Source organism: Carassius carassius, chromosome 21, assembly GCF_963082965.1.
Source record: "Carassius carassius chromosome 21, fCarCar2.1, whole genome shotgun sequence".
Classification (NCBI taxonomy): domain Eukaryota; kingdom Metazoa; phylum Chordata; class Actinopteri; order Cypriniformes; family Cyprinidae; genus Carassius; species Carassius carassius.
The window spans coordinates 20,376,862-20,392,725 of record NC_081775.1 but is presented as its reverse complement, the minus strand read 5'-3'; the positions used below and the strand labels follow the sequence as shown (position 1 = coordinate 20,392,725).

The window sequence follows — 15,864 nt, the reverse complement described above, 5'->3', positions numbered from 1 at the left end:
ATAGCTCGACCTCTCGGCTGGAATCAAGGGGGTCGTTTAAATTAGCTACGAAATGTATCAGTTGAACCATGTTCATGGCAGGTTAACAGATGCAATAAAGTCTTTAAAGTTATTGTTTTGTATAGTATTCAAACAGTATATATTAAAGTCTATCACTTTCCAATGCAAGGATGCTGAGTAAACATCTTATTAATCTAGTAAATGCACCAGATTAGTTTTTACCCATCGTTTTATTTAGGGCTGATGCAGCAGATGTTGTTATGATGAGATCCTTTATATTATTGCATGATCAGATGCTCATAATGCAAGCTTACCACTTATAGCTATCTATTTGATATTTTTCAGACTATTAAATTTGCCTGCGACTTTGAGGAAAACCAGGTTTCGCTTTTGGGTAGAAGGCCGTCGGCCTGCTTAATGTATTAGCGTGTCTCCCTCTCCCTCCCTCGTTCTCTCTCTCTTTCTCTTCCATTCTCTGCTCTGGCCCACTCTTCCCCTCTTCTAAATGAATATGCTACTCAACTTCTCCGTTGTTAGTGGTGTTTGATATGTCTTGTGAAACTCTCGATGCCTTTGGGTTGTGCTGTATTTAATGTGTATGATATTATCTTAGCGTTTATGAAGATATTGATGAAAATGGTTATGACCATGCTGAAAACTCAATCACCAAAATTATCCAGAAATTCTGTTGTATTGTTCTATGGAATCCACAAAGGAAATTCAATAAAAAAATAAGTTATCCTGTTGAAAAAAAGTTTTTTGTTGCTTCTGTGATTCAATAATTATGTTTTTGTTGATTCAAAAATTAAAATAAAATAGGTTTTTGTTGTTGTTTTTTTTTTCTTTTTTTGCAAAACTGAAAATTAGGTATCTACCGTGTCACAAATTCAAATGTCAGATGTTAAAGCTTTAATGATCGTCAGTCTTTCTCATGATATATTTTCCATATTTAACATGAGCATGTGTGTGTGCTTACAAAAAGTTTTCATAAAGAACTGGGCTGCTTTTGATATGCATAATTTTTTATTTATTTGTGTTGTTTACTTATGTCAAATACTTCAATATTTAATAAGTACCTTAACCATTAGGCCTAACTTAAATCAATCACTAATATAGACTGTTGCAAATCAATTTATTTCACCACCAAAATGTTTGATGCTACTCGTGTATGCATTTACACAAAATTGCATAATGTAAATAACCTATTAAAAAGTGAAACCAAAATATGACTAAAATCGATTAAATTGATAGTTATTGCTCTTGATATTGCAATAATGATCCTTAAATTTACAACAGATTTTTTCTTCATTGATTAAACACACTTGTCCAATCAGACATCACATTTTCAAAACATTTAGCACACAGGCTGAAACTGAAGTTTAATGGCCAAAATTACTCATTTTGTTTGCAAAATGCTCCAACACAAAACATAAAAAATTGCAACATAATCAAATATTTCCATCAAACACCACAGCTTGTGGTCAAATTAATTTATTCTTTCAACCAATTATTACACAATGGACAACAAAATACAAAACACAGCTATCAATATGAAATTATACTGTTCAAACTCAGAATTGTTGAATATAGTAAAAAGGAAACTTATGGTTGGTAATATCTAAAAAACAAAATGAAGAGTTAAAATACTCAGAACTTCAAATTGTATTTTTTCCCTTGTAGTGTTGCAGTGCACCAATGGAAATACCTCCTCATATGGCAAATCCATCAACAGCCCTCTCTCTTTATGTGAAACCAGTCTTTAATTCAGTGCATCAAGAAATGTGGTGAGGCATTCTGTTTTGAACTGATAGTTTGTATGTGGCAAAGGACATCATTTGAGATGGCAGCACAAATGTGTGATATGCCCCTTGAGCTTTATGTACATAATTCTCTAAAAATGCAAATTCATAAAGCAAATTATTCCAGTTGCATGTAACTGTATAACATTGCATTACAATAAAAACAGGACTGATGAAACATCTGCATTACTGGAGACAAAGCTTGTTCTGCCAACAGGGCAATACGGTGAAGTTAAAATTCACAATGTAATACGGTAACATTGTGATTTACCTGTTGTCATTAAAAAAAAAAAAAGCCTGCCAATAGAGGCCACAGTGCTCTAACTCAGAATGGGTTGGACCCTTTGAATTTTATTTGAAACTTCAGCTGTATTTTCTCCTTTTACAGTAATGCAGCTACTCCACCAAGTATACAGACTCCTCTTTCTCTGGCCCTCTGCCATGCTCGCTTACACTCCTTCCATGCCTTTGGTCTCTTTGATCCATACTTGCAAATAGCAGGACAGAGGAGGAATCTTTTATAGAGAGATGAGGACTGATTGCTGATTGAAGAGTTGTGCAAATGAGTTTCACACAGGTGCACTGGAAATTCAGAATTATGCAAGTAGTTTCTATAAGCTGTGAATAAATGTTTTCCTTTTGTTCAACACAATGAATCCAAAGTTCAATGAGATCTGTAGGGACATAGGGTTTGAAAAAATGTTTGAAACAAATGAAAAAGTCTTGTGCAAGAGAAGACTTCTGCTGTGTTAAGAATGAGATGATGAAGATCTAGTGGATCACAGTTTCATTAACCGTGTCTTAGCAAATGAGAAAATCTGTATTGTAGATGAATACTTTCTTTGTGTGGGGGGTGTTAGCATATTTATTAAACTTAGGTACAAGGGGCAACTTGAGTTATGTACAAATACTCAAACCCCCCCACCCCGCATCTCCAGGGTGAAATAAGACCAAATTTGCTGGAAAACTGTGGACTTGGCAACAAGCAACACAGCAGCAGAGATGATGATAATGTGGAATCTTGCGTCATTCATTGTAACTCTTATGGGTGGGAGTTGCATTATGTTGTGCAATAGATGTATGTGGTTCATTTCCTCTCTCCAAACACACTGTGAAAGCATCCCATCCGAGCGATTTATTCAACAGCTTCTTTTCAGGTATTTAATGCATCAAACATATCACAGATTACGATTAAGATTTTAAATAATTTATAACCCAGTATAAATACTATAGGCTATATTTCGATTTATTTATTGGTTAAGTGTATATATAGTATAGTTTTATGCTTAACAAGTTATAAAGGTTTGTGAAGTTTGTTGTTATGTAAATTGTAAAGTGTGGCAACTACCTGTTGACATTCAAAACTAGGCCAATTTTTTCTTTGTGTTTAAAGATTAAATATTTATCCCTTTTGTTTTTAAAATACATCTCTTCCTGTCTGCATAACCTCTTGTCTCTTTTTGACTGCTCTGTAAAATAAAATGTAAAATGCAATTTGATATTGCATTAGTTCATAGTGAGAGAGAGCGTTCATTATCAAACAGTAACATGTAAAGATTGTAACAACCTCATTTTTATATGGTGAAATTTAATTATTTTGACTGTTTTGAGTTTTATTAAAATTAACCATTGGTCTTCCATTAGCATACATATAGGTCATGGTAACCACAGTTAAAATGGTAGCCACACATATCGCACCTCAATGTCATGATAAAAATGTACCTTATATGGTTTCCAGGTATTTGTATGAAAAACAGTGACCTACACGTTATTTAATATCATATCTTTATCTATATAATAAAGGTTTTTCTTTTTCTTTGAGCATTATGCACTGATTGTCTGTTAGTGTACCTGCTTCTTTATTATTTTTAATCAAGTTACAGGATCAAGATGGTAGACACAAAAGAAGATAACCAGCCACGTTCAGCCACTGAACAAAACACAAAATTCATCTGGTCACCCAAGGGGATGATTTTAGCTCTTGAAATTGTAAGTCTGCCCAGAGTTAGAAATGTAGTTATTCAAGATTCATGCTGATTTCAAATCAATAATGTACTAATCTGATTGGTTTAAAGTAGTATTAAGCATAATACTTTTATTTAATACACATTACAAGCTGTTTATCTTGAACAAATTGGTGTGTGTGTGTATACAGTACCTTTTTAAAAATTATTTTACTGTTTGTTTTAATAGGCTCTGTGCACCATTATGACTATCTGTAAAGCAGTATCCTTTGAATGTTACTTGTGGGGCTGCATTACAGAGCTGGTCTGGGCCATTCTCATATTCATCATTTATGCCATGGACTTACTTACCCACCTGTACTTATCACTGATGTATTTCCAATGGCTGGTAAAAAAAAAATTGTGTACTCGATATTGGATTGTCTTTCTTTCTTTATTTAGACCAATTACTTGCCCACTATGTTATAAATGCAGCTTACTCGATACCTTTTTATTGTCAACCTCTTTTCTTTCTTTTTTTTACTGAAAAATACATTTAAACAAAGGCATATGTTCTCCTTCATATTGTAGGACTTATTCAGAGCAATCACAGGATCAGTCCTCCTTTTTGTTACTTCTCTTGTCTGTCTTCGCTGGGGATGGGAAATTTCCGGGGAAGTTGCTGGTTCGGTGAGTAAACTGGCAAAGACTGCGTTTGTGGCTGAAAGGATAATCTTAAAAGATTAAGTAATAAAAATTATCGGTTACTCTGCCCTCCAATTAATATCTAATGGTGTTGCTGTCAAACTCTCTTAACAAATTTTACTAAATTAGATCCTAACATACTTTTCAGTTATTATAAGATGTGATTATGAACAATTGATTTTCTTATTTTCTGTTTTGCATTTTATGACCCTTGTGCTTTCATCATTGTTTCTCTCACACTTTTTTCATGTTTGCTCTTTGTTTAAGATCTTTGGTTTGCTGGCAGCAGCAGCGCTTGGATATGATGCTTTTGGCATAATCAAACGCATAAAAAATCTGAAACAACAGGAGGCGACTGTGACTGCTAGTAAGTATCAGCACCAACATTCCTCAATAATCACTATAAAGTTATTTGCTGTGGTTGTAAGTGTCCTTTCCAAAGCTTAGAATCCCTTAAAGAAAGAAAACATCTTAGAAATTGGATGTTGGTTTCACAATTGAAGTTTTTCTTCAATTTTTTCCCAGGCATTATTGATACCACAGCTCAACTAATTGTGTTCTCTTTTCCTTCCCAGATGTTATGGTCGAAAATGTGGTTCACTGAATACAACAGGAACTCCTTTACAGTTGATAATTTTGTATATTTTTGTCATTTCTTTTTAACATATAAAAATCTAGATTAAAATGACAAATTTTCAAATATACTTGTTCATGTTATGAAACTAAAGAGTGCAATTTTTAGCCTGTTGCATATTTACTGTTGGAGATCAATAATACATTAATATACAAAAAATTAAGTGAGATTTTAACATTTTATTAAGAACCAGCTTTTACAAAACCATATATATAAAGGTATAAACACAAAAAAAAGAGTTCAAAAGGTTGTGTTCCCAAAATTCTAATTTACCTTTATGTCTCTCTAATTCAAAAACCCTACAATAAAAAAAGTTGAAAATTAAAAATATTCACAATATCAAAGTAAGACATTTAATACACTTAACCATAAAATTGCTTAGTAAAAATGAATAAAAGACAAAATAATAATAATAATAAAAGACTAATGATTTAAAAAAAAAAAAACATACTAAACAGCAGCACCACAGACTGGGAAGACTGATTTTCAATACTGATCATACCATAGATGTTGGAAAGAAAAGAGTCTCCTGAGAAAGATACTATATAATAGTATCTGTGAGGAAAAACTGTATGCACATTATAAAGTGCACTTGAATTATTAGTTACCTCTGTACTGTGTGGGGACTGCAAACTGGTCTCCTCTGGGATGGGCCGGTTCTGTTGTGTGTTGTTCTGCCATTTCTTGTGTTGCAGTTAAATTGTCCCCAGCTATCCTAGTAGATCCAGGTGGTCCAGTGCAGTTTTGGATGCTATCTCTGAGCTCAGACAGCTGGTGAGAATGGTTAACAAGGGTGCTATTTACATGAGACAGATACCCATCAGAGTGTCTCTCCAGCTCTCCTCGTATTCTTTCCAGGTCATCAGCCAGGTGTGCCAGGCCTCCACACTGACCCTCCACGCGAGCAACACGACCCCCGACTTCAGTCACCTCTTTCTGGACACCCATAGCAGTGGAACGGCAACCCTGGAGCTCTCCGGCCACTCTGCGCCTTAGATCCTGGAGTTCCCCTTTCAGACGGGTCAACTTTCGCTCCCCAGTACCCAACATAGATGCCTGTCGTCCCACCAGCTGAACCACACCCTTCACCTGCTGCGCAAGCCTTTCTTCTCTTTCTTGCCAGGTGAGGTTGGTTTGGCCAACCTCTCTGATCACAGAGCCGAGAGACTCTTGCAAGCCACAGAGAGACCTGTTAACGGAGTTCACGCTAACTTTTAGCAGGGTCACCTCACCCTGAAGACCTGCCTCCACTTGTTTCTCTGCCAACTGGACAAGAAGGTTATGTAGAGTGGCATTGAGGTTGTTCAATCTCTCTACTTGTAAATCAAGTTTCCCATTCATTTCCTTGTGGTTTTCATCACTTCCCTCATCCTCAGTTCCCAAAGGAGCGACATATCCTGTAAGAACAGGCTGTGGAACACAAGATGAAGTGCACATGACCTCTATGGATTTGAGTTGTTTCTGTAAACGGTCCAAATCGTCCTCAACTCTTCTTCTGAGTGATTCTACTTCTGTCTCCAGTGTGGGCACAGCCTGACCCTCTAGTAAAGTTGGTGCTGTGACATTACCTAGCTCCTCCACTGCAGCCAAAAGACGACTTTCAAGAGCCTTAAGCTTCCCCTCCAATTGTACCTCAAGTTTGCTAGGCCCTCTTTTGTTTGGTTCCTCTTGATTTAATGCAATGTTCATCTTGGATTCCACATAGCCCAGTCGGCCTTCCAACATGCCCTCTATATGGTCCTTGTGTCCACCAAGTTCAGCACGTAAATGAATTTGGGACTCATTCAAACCACCCACTGACTGCTCCACATGAATAAGCCTTTCAGTTAGACCTGATATGGCAATGCAGCAACCCTCTTCAGGCTCCAGGTCTTGAAGCTGAGCCTGCAGTTTTTGGAGTTCTGCCCGTAATCCTATGGCCCTTATGTCTAGGACTTGCTCAGTTTGCTCTTGTCCATCCAAACGTTCCTCTTTGCACTGAAGGCGCACCTCTTCCATACGACTCTCGCATCGCTCTTCAGCACTCTCCACACGCTTTTCAAAGCCATCTAAGATGGTCACCCGAGATTCACTCATTTTGGACTCTACCATTGTCTCCAGGGCTTTCTGAAAGTGAGTTTGTGTGAGGTTCGACCCATTTGACAGTCTTTGAAGGGTGTTGTTGTGACCCACGACTGCTCCTCTCAACTCTTCAATCTCAGATGCCTTTGCCACAAGCTCTGCTTGTAGCTCTGAAACCTTTTCAACCAAATCGACCAAGTTTGGGAACTGACCCACCACATCTGAACCCTCAATATCTGGTGCACCTCCAGGCAGATCTCCGAAACCCACAGAGGTGTCCCTGGACAGGGAAGGAGCAGCGATAGGACTGGGTCCTGCAGAAATAAGAGCAGTCAACATTCGGTTGGCATCTTCACGGAGGGAAGCACGCAAGCTGTCCTCCAGGCCTGTCACAGTACCACGGAGAGTCTCTAGACCAAGAGAGAGTCTCTGCACATCCTCTTCTATCCTATCCAACCGCTCATCTTCGATACTGTTGTCATCATGATCTGTAATGCATTATATTTATATAGTTAGTCTGAACACACTTGCAGCTTTATTTTGTACAAAGAAATGATCTAAAAAAAACTATATATAGACGGTTTCATCGGGCGCACGCGCCTGGACCTAAGTTAACTTCCAGTCTGTGTTGTGTATATCGGTCTGGCTGCAGTGCCTTCTACAAACGCAGTTAAAGTCAAGGTGATGAGTACACTGAAGTTGGGGTCAGGTGGTTGTGCTGCGGGATGTGTTTCCCATACATTTATTTATTTTTGGAGACTCGCCACAATTTTAAAACTGATAATTTTTCAAAAAGGCTTCGCTGAATAAACATGAGTAACGTTACGTACTGCACGTTTAATAATAATAAATCCTTACATTTATATGTTTAAATATCAAAACGAGGCACAGGTGTTTTTATATCGCTGTATTTCTGAAGCAAGACTTGCATGTTATATGCCTGATAAAGCAGCGTGTGAGAGTACCACCTCTGCTTTGTTTACAGCTGTTACTGGGGAAACCTCTATTTCTCGCGCTTTATGTCTATGCTTTAAAACATCTCCTGCTGCCAAGGAATGAATTTGCATTTTCATTAAGTCCGCCTGATCCACGCCGCAAACATATTTTGTTTGTTATCAAAAAATATCTACTCTAGAGGAACTTGGCTGTTGTTATTGATTCTATTTGGAAGTCTACCGGAAGTTAAGTTAGGTCCAAAAAAGCGCGCATGCGCAGTAACGTTTGTTTATGTTGTGGCCGTTGAAACCGTCTATATACACTAGAGTGTGTAACTGTAAAATATAGCTCATTTACCTTGGTTTGTTTCACTTCCACCAGAGGGCGCCTGTGCATTAGGAACAGGCTCTGTCTCACTATGTTCTGGTATAGAACTATAGTGATCTGGCTGTGGATTCTGGTAGTCTGTGATTGGCTCATTCTCTTCTGGGATTAAATCATGGCCAAGATCTTGAGGCTCTGGCATCGGTTCAGGATAATCTATTTCAGGTTCCTGGTGGTCTGGAGAAGGTTCAGCTGAGGTATATCGGGAAGAGGGACCAGTATTAGGGCCAGAGTATTCATTCATGCCATTAGGTGGTGTTTGAGGTTGATTCCAGGGGTTTCCATTGAAGCTGGGATGGGGAAATTGCCCTTTAAATGAAGACACTAAACCCTTTTGAGTGGGATTGGGACCTTTAAATGAAGGCATCGGACCCTTCTGCATAGGCCAGGGACCCTTCTGTGCAGGCATAGACCCTTCAAAAGGAGGCATGGGACCCTTCTGTGCAGGCAGGGGCCGTTTAAAAGAAGGCATAGGACCCTTCTGTGCAGGCATGGGCCCTTTAAAAGAAGGCATAGGACCCTTCTGTGCAGACATGGGCCCTTTAAAAGGAGGCACAGGACCCTTCTGCATTGGCATGGGCCTGTTAAAAGTTGGCATAGGACCCTTCTGCATTGGCATGGGCCCTTTAAAACGAGACATAGGACCCTTCTGTGCAGACAGTGTTCCTTTGAATAGGGGCCTTGCTTTCATTCCATATATCGCAGTACAACCAACACCTGCATATCCAGGACAGCATTTCCACTCCAGCTGTGTCATAGTCTTATATGCAACTTTATACATGGGTTTGTAGTACATGCGATACCTGTAAGAACAGACAGGGTGTCAAAATTAGCTAAATGTAACAAATGCTTTTTTTATAGAAATATATATTTATTTAAAAATGAATGACAGTTAAACAGTTACTAATAGCTTACTTTATAGTTTGGCATTTCTGACCCCAAGCGCACTTGTTGTACTCTGGCTTCATGAAGGGAGTCGCTCCATCCTGAATAGTGAACGAGACAGTCTTCTCCACAACATATGCACAGTGGTTCCTGAAGAGATACAATTATATAACTCTTAATAATTGAAGTTGTCAATAGCAAGAAAACCAAATATTCCCTCTTTCTCAACACTGAAAGAATCAGCTATTTGCTTTGCTGTACTCAATATGCTATGTTACCTAAATACAGTAAATGTTACCTAAAACTACCTTTATATATTAACATTAGCCAACCAGTAGTTAATACAAACTAACAATAAACAGAATTTCAACATTTATTTATCTTGGTTTACATTTTTTTGTACATATATTTTAACATAAAAAAAGACATAAACTAACATTGTTTTATAGTTCCACTAACAATTACAGAATATATAATCACATTAAGCAAAATTAATAAATTCTATATAAATGATCATTGTCGTTGGTGATGATACCTAATGCATTTACTAATGTTAATGTAAAGATCTCATTGTAAAAAAATGTATTCTTTATGAATTCACCAAGTTTGAGGAGATTTTTGATAGCGCCTCAATGTAAACTAAACATATTGCACCCAACAGTAATACCAAACTGGAAAATGTATTTGAAAATGAAAAGCTTTTAGTGTCTATAGGAAAAGTTGGACAGGTGGTCCTGTATCATATTTTCTTAACTAAGATCTTAAACAGCATCTCACATGATGTTGGAATGGAAGATTCCTTTTTATTGCCTCCCATATGTGTCTGAAATCATTTAGTAAAATCAAACAGCTATTTCACCACCTGTGCCATCAGTTAAGAGAAAGAATATTTCACTCGTGGATACTCACTTATGCCTGGCTGTTGGTTTTGCTGAGTTGTACTGTGGATGGGGTCCAGAGTAGAGGCTGTATCGGTTTGGCGCAGGTTGAAATGCTGCCACAGTCAGAAAAGAACTCCAAAAAAGGAGAAAACCATGCAAATTTATCTCCAATAACATGATGTTTGTATATTATCAATGCTAGGGAAAAACGAAGAAACTAGAGGAAAATCCTAAAAAACGTAGCTAAAAAACGTCTTCACCAAAAATTTAGTATAGACCTAAAAAAATTGACATATGCCTTGTGTTACGTAAATAAAAGTGTGACGCTAGCTAGTGTCACATCTGTCCATGTTGGTCTTAGTCAATACTAAAAAAAAAAAATCTCAGTGTCTAAAAAGGACACTATCTGCTCCAGTTGTGGTGGTGATGCTGAGATTCCTGCAGACTGCTAGGACTGAGACTTCTGGTCACCTCATAAAACACCAGACCTCATTTACATAGATCCACCTACTATGCCACCTAACACAATTTACACAAAGGTGCTATTTTTGAGACCTGATCCACACAGTACAACAGTGATGCTCAGAGGTTTGTAGGAAATACTTCAAGATGGATAAATAATAGTTATAATTTTGAGTATGAATTAAATAATTACAAAACAAATCAGGATCAATTAATAGTAATTATCATCGACTGATATCAGTTTAAAAATGCGATCTTGCCTTCTGAAATGTACAGGTGTATGTCTGGTGTCATGATGTCACATTTGATAGCGTTTATATTATATCTAGTTATGGGAATGTGTCTTTAAAACCTTTGGTCAGATGTAAAGTCTCTGATTATTGCCCATTTTCTCAACATTGAATGAAACAGGAGCATATGGCTATGCAGATAATCTAAAAAAGCATATGGTCTCACTAGCTGCAGGCTGCAGTCACATGCTCACACACACAAACACAGACACAGCCATATGGAACAAATACAGTTTAACTCCGATAAACACTGAGAGCCGGACTGTAAATACTAACGATTACCTGGCAATAGCAAAATAGCTCTAATGAAAAATATACAATGTGAAAGAGAATCTTTCCTGTTGACCATGCTTGTCCCATAAAGGATTAATTGCAAAGCTGAACAAACGAACAATCATTGAAGTAACCGCTCCTTTCTCTTTATTGCTATGACATCCGCCCACAGTACTTGTATCCATGGTTGTCACTATGGTAGTGGTCGAGGTCTGTGGTGGTGTTGCAAACTTTGAACTATAGGTCTGTGGATAAAGTGAGAATTCCAAACACTCTTTACTACTCATAGACCTTAATTGTGCACAGCCCCAAAAAGTCACCCATAACACACCACCAGCAAACACACACACTACCTCAAACCTCCCCTCTAAAAGACCACAAGGGCAAAACACACCATGCCTTTGTTTAGTTGTAGTGGCTAATTAGCCAACAATGTTTACTCTGTTTCCAAGGGCTGTGCTGCTCTAATGTGGAGGGTCAGGAATCTGTATAAACACTCACATTTTCACTTTTCCATATTTGCAAAAGCATGCAGGACTGAAATAAAGAAATCTGTAAATCACTGTTGGTATGACTTTTTTGGTATGAAAAAAAAGACTGGGTAAATGCGTTTCTTAAATTTTGGACAATTTTGACATCAATCTGTAATAATTTATTTCTTTATTTTTTAATTACAAATTGATTAAAAATTAAGTTTGGGTATGATGTTTATTTTAATTTCTTCTTTATGTACATTATTTTTTTATTTACATCCATACTCATCCATAATTATTTGATGATGATAATGATGTTGGTCAGTTTACTTAACTAATATGATCCAATGCAACTTCATTCCTGTATATTTTGTGACATTATATTTCATGGTGTTTGATCCTCTAAACTTGAAAAACAAAAATGAACTTATTGCTGCTGCATTGCATTAATTATTAGTATTAGTATTATTATTATTACTATTTTTTGGCATTAAATGGATAGTTCACCCAAAAATGAAAATTATGTCATTAATGACTCTCATGTCATTCCAAACCAGTAAGACCTCCGTTTATCTTCGGAACATAGTTTAAGAGATTTTAGATTTAGAAGACAGTGGTTCCCAACATTTTTCAACTCGCGGCCCACACAACCAAACACATATGTTTGCGCGGCCCACTGCAAAACAAAAAATTAACTGACCCCGCTATTGTTGGGTTAATGACTTAGTACTCAGAAGCTAGATTGTTAACTGTATTTATTGAATGAACTAGGGCTGTGCTATCGCGTTTTCTTGAAGCAATTTTGTGATTTCGAGTTTAATCACTATTTTGACACACACACATATATGCTTTACAGTCATAAATGCATTCAGGATGAATTTGAAACATATTTCCAAAAGAAAACCAATTAGAGCTTTATCAAAAAGTTGTGACGTCTCTAGAACAGACATAAGTCAAAATAATCACTATAGTAAAGGTGTAAAGAAATTTATAGACTTATGGCAAAAATATATAAATAAATAAATCCCGTGTCCAGCGACTTTTTTTTTTTTTTTTGCCATGCATTGTTCATAGAGCTCATTAATTGTAGCGGTGCCTCAGGTGTTGAAATAGATTTGTTATACATTATACAGGTTCACACGTACTCCGATTGCAGTATTTGTGATCAGTGGAGAAGCAGCAGCGAGAGCGCGTTATTGTAATGCGAAAGCACATTAAAATAATGCACGAGCGTGAATCTGTCGCACGCAGATTTCGCAGTCAATTGTTCGTTCATTATCTGGCTTGGCTCGGTGTTCATGTTCAGTTCTCTCTTCACAGCAGTTCAGTCAGTGTACTGTTTGAGTAAATGAATTACTCCGGGATATTGGTTTATTTTAACTCAGAGGGAGTGTCAGCCACATTAAAAAAGTTAACAGCTTAAGTAATTTGTGGATTAATGCTTATTGGAGACGTGAACCCTTTCAAACAATTCAGTTCGATTTAGTGAACAGGTTCAAGAAGAACCGGTTGCATCGAGTGATTCATTTGTGAACCGGATATCACTACACTGCAGTGAATGCGCTCACAACAAACCCGGAAGAGAAGACAATGCTGAATAAGTTTTTGCTATTTTTGGACCAAAATGTATTTTCGGTGCTTCAACAAATTCTAACTGACCCTCTGATGTCACATGGACTACTTTGAAGATGTTTTTATTACCTTTCTGGACATGGACATTATACCGTACATACATTTTCAATGGAGGGACAGAAAGCTCTCTGACTAAATCTATAATATCTTAAACTGTGTTCCGAAGATGAACGGAGGTCTTACGGGTTTGGAACGACATGAGGGTTAGTCATTAATGTTATAATTTTTATATTTGGGTGAACTAACCCTTTAATAGAAACAGGGTTGGGTTTCTAGTTTCCAGTATGTTTTGCATGGGACTGGATAGGGAGATTAATAGTTTAAATTAAGTGTTATTTAACAGAGTGATTAAATCGTCACCGTTTCATTTTTTTGTCGGGAAAAAGATCTGGGAAAAGTTACATATAGATGGTTATTAATGTGCTGTTCATATAAAAAAATATTTTAAATATGCTCATTTAAGGGAAAGAAACCAGTTAAAAAACATGCTTATACCATTCCTCACTCACTTTTTTCTGAAAAAAAAAATTAAGAAATGTCCTCTCTCCAATCAATATTTCATGTCGATGTCATCAACAAAGCAAAGACCTTGAGGATGATACAAACCTCTGCTTCACGTTGGTGTCCTGATCACCCTGTCTTGGTTTATTATGTGTCTGACTGCTCAATGTCCAACTTTGTATATGAGGTCTTTTTAAAAACCACATACCATAGGTCTGGCTTGCTTCAAATGGCTTTCTAAAGAAATGACTCCCGAATGTTAAGTATGTTTGTCTGTGTGACACCACCCTCACATTATTCACCAACTGTTTGACAAAACATGCACAGTATGTTGTCGGCACTGGCTTTCCACTACCACTCCGGGCACACATACAACATTCTTCACAACCACCTCCACCCAGGAAGTCCACAGGACATGACATCACAATGAACCAGCTGTTCAGGCCTCCAACTCTCATAATGCTGTTCTGTATTCAGTAGTGGGCAGAACCCGTGTTCATCAGGTGTAATGATGTGTTACACCTCAAGCAGGGTGGAGCCCTTTTTCATTTCAATCACAATTTGCACCTTGTAGAAGCCAAAACTAGTGAATGATTTAAAGAGCGCAAAACATGGTAAATAGGCTATGGGGTGTGTGCGGGGTCAAATATTCATTTTAAGGGGACAGAAACCATGAGCAAAAGTTTTAGTAAAGCCTTTGACATGAATAAAGATGTATTATTTCTCTTTGATTCTTTTGCATTTTTTCCGTTGTCTTTGTCTTCAAAAAATTAGCACCAACCATCCACATTCAACTCCTTGTGGTGAAATCAGTCAAGTCAACTGTGTGTTTGTCCTCTCAAGACTGTTATATTTGGTGTGAAGTGTGGCTGATGCCTGGCACCTTCCCACCACACTGAAACTTATGGACACAAGACTGAGAATATTTGTTCTCTGTCTAGAACCAAGATTGACCATCAGTTTCTTCTCTTTTCACCAAAACTGCAAGACAAATGTATAGAACTCAGTACAGAGCTTGGAGTAAAACTTTCTTGGATTCACTATCATCTCAACATCTCATCAATAGTTTAAAGTTTACAGATATTATATCAAAGTTTTACAAATATGATACTGAAATTTAAATCATAAGCCTGTAGGCTACTCCACAACAAAACTCTCAAATACAGCAATTCAGAAAGATGAAAAGAAAATATCTCAGCACAACAGAGAAGCAAAACAGAGAGAATACTTTCTCATATAGAGAAATACATGACATCACTACTTAAAAGTCATAGAAGGGACAAATTTATAGTCTGCCATTTATTCATTAATCCTCAATATTGGATGATATACTGTCACTATTATCATATTAACAGTGATGACAGAAATGACAGAAGGATAAGATGGTTTAAAGTGCTGTTCAGGGCCATCACTTAAAGCCTTTTTAGATGGAACCCCATAACCCAACACGTAGACTACTATAATGTGCAATCAAACAAACATAACATTTCAAGTTTCCCTAGTAAGTTATCTCTATTGTGTGCATTTCACATGACTAACATTTGTTAATTAAGATTTTTTTAAAGCAAATTATCTGTGTCAAAGTATAGTCTACTGACGGTAAATTCAGGTTCACCCAAATACGAATTATTGAATAATTGGATTTTTTGTAATTTTAACTGTACGGAAGTAGTGCCTGTGTATATGGGCTGCCAACAACACACTTAATTCTAAAAATGCCTGAATGGTCTGAGGACTGGATGTACAGCACTCGGGTAAGTTTCTCGAAATTGACGATTTGACGAAGTTTTTTTTTCTTCTGACCCGGATGTTGACGATAACGTGTAAACAACCGCGAGGGTAGGTAATTTACATGGGTGACGTTAAACAAGTTACAGTGTAACGACGACGCACAACAAAAAGAGCCCCCTGTCCCATTTCTTATATTTTTTTTAACTTTTCAAATCTAATCAGCTCCCGACTGATTTCACTTGATTGAAAAATATCCACTGACTGAACAACACTT

The 15,864-nt window shown here is 37.1% G+C and overlaps 2 protein-coding genes across 5 annotated transcripts; one reads left to right on the top strand and one right to left on the bottom strand.

The window, feature by feature from the left end:
- The first annotated feature begins 2,653 nt into the window (after nucleotides 1–2,653).
- plp2a (proteolipid protein 2a) lies at nucleotides 2,654–5,068 on the top strand. 4 transcript variants are annotated; one of them, XM_059503737.1, is made up of 6 exons: nucleotides 2,659–2,956; nucleotides 3,683–3,788; nucleotides 3,993–4,151; nucleotides 4,334–4,432; nucleotides 4,715–4,814; nucleotides 5,023–5,068. In XM_059503737.1, exons 1-6 carry the CDS (start codon nucleotides 2,802–2,804, stop codon nucleotides 5,049–5,051), a joined length of 648 nt encoding a protein of 215 aa, XP_059359720.1. In that variant the 5' UTR covers nucleotides 2,659–2,801; the 3' UTR covers nucleotides 5,052–5,068. The 4 variants fall into 4 exon arrangements, with proteins under 4 accessions (XP_059359722.1, XP_059359721.1, XP_059359720.1 ...); XM_059503736.1 differs by having other exon boundaries at nucleotides 2,660–2,956; nucleotides 3,677–3,788; XM_059503739.1 differs by lacking the exon at nucleotides 3,993–4,151 and having other exon boundaries at nucleotides 2,654–2,956.
- A 171-nt stretch (nucleotides 5,069–5,239) lies between these two features.
- emilin3a (elastin microfibril interfacer 3a) lies at nucleotides 5,240–10,689 on the bottom strand. The gene is made up of 4 exons (XM_059503735.1): nucleotides 10,257–10,689; nucleotides 9,378–9,497; nucleotides 8,436–9,265; nucleotides 5,240–7,630 (listed from the first exon to the last, which is right to left on the bottom strand). Exons 1-4 carry the CDS (start codon nucleotides 10,403–10,405, stop codon nucleotides 5,682–5,684), a joined length of 3,048 nt encoding a protein of 1,015 aa, XP_059359718.1. The 5' UTR covers nucleotides 10,406–10,689; the 3' UTR covers nucleotides 5,240–5,681.
- Nucleotides 10,690–15,864: the final 5,175 nt, after the last annotated feature.

Bases quoted from the DNA above. Each gene is read 5' to 3' on its own strand.
- plp2a (XM_059503736.1), top strand. From the start codon at position 2,802: ATGATGATAATGTGGAATCTTGCGTCATTCATTGTAACTCTTATGGGT. The intron at 2,957-3,676 runs GTATTTAATGCA...TTTTTAATCAAG, and splicing joins ATTCAACAGCTTCTTTTCAG to TTACAGGATCAAGATGGTAG. The intron at 4,815-5,022 runs GTAAGTATCAGC...TTTCCTTCCCAG, and splicing joins GGAGGCGACTGTGACTGCTA to ATGTTATGGTCGAAAATGTG.
- emilin3a (XM_059503735.1), bottom strand. From the start codon at position 10,405: ATGTTATTGGAGATAAATTTGCATGGTTTTCTCCTTTTTTGGAGTTCT. The intron at 9,498-10,256 runs GTGAGTATCCAC...GTATCTCTTCAG, and splicing joins AAACCAACAGCCAGGCATAA to GAACCACTGTGCATATGTTG. The intron at 7,631-8,435 runs GTAAATGAGCTA...AATGCATTACAG, and splicing joins TGGAAGTGAAACAAACCAAG to ATCATGATGACAACAGTATC.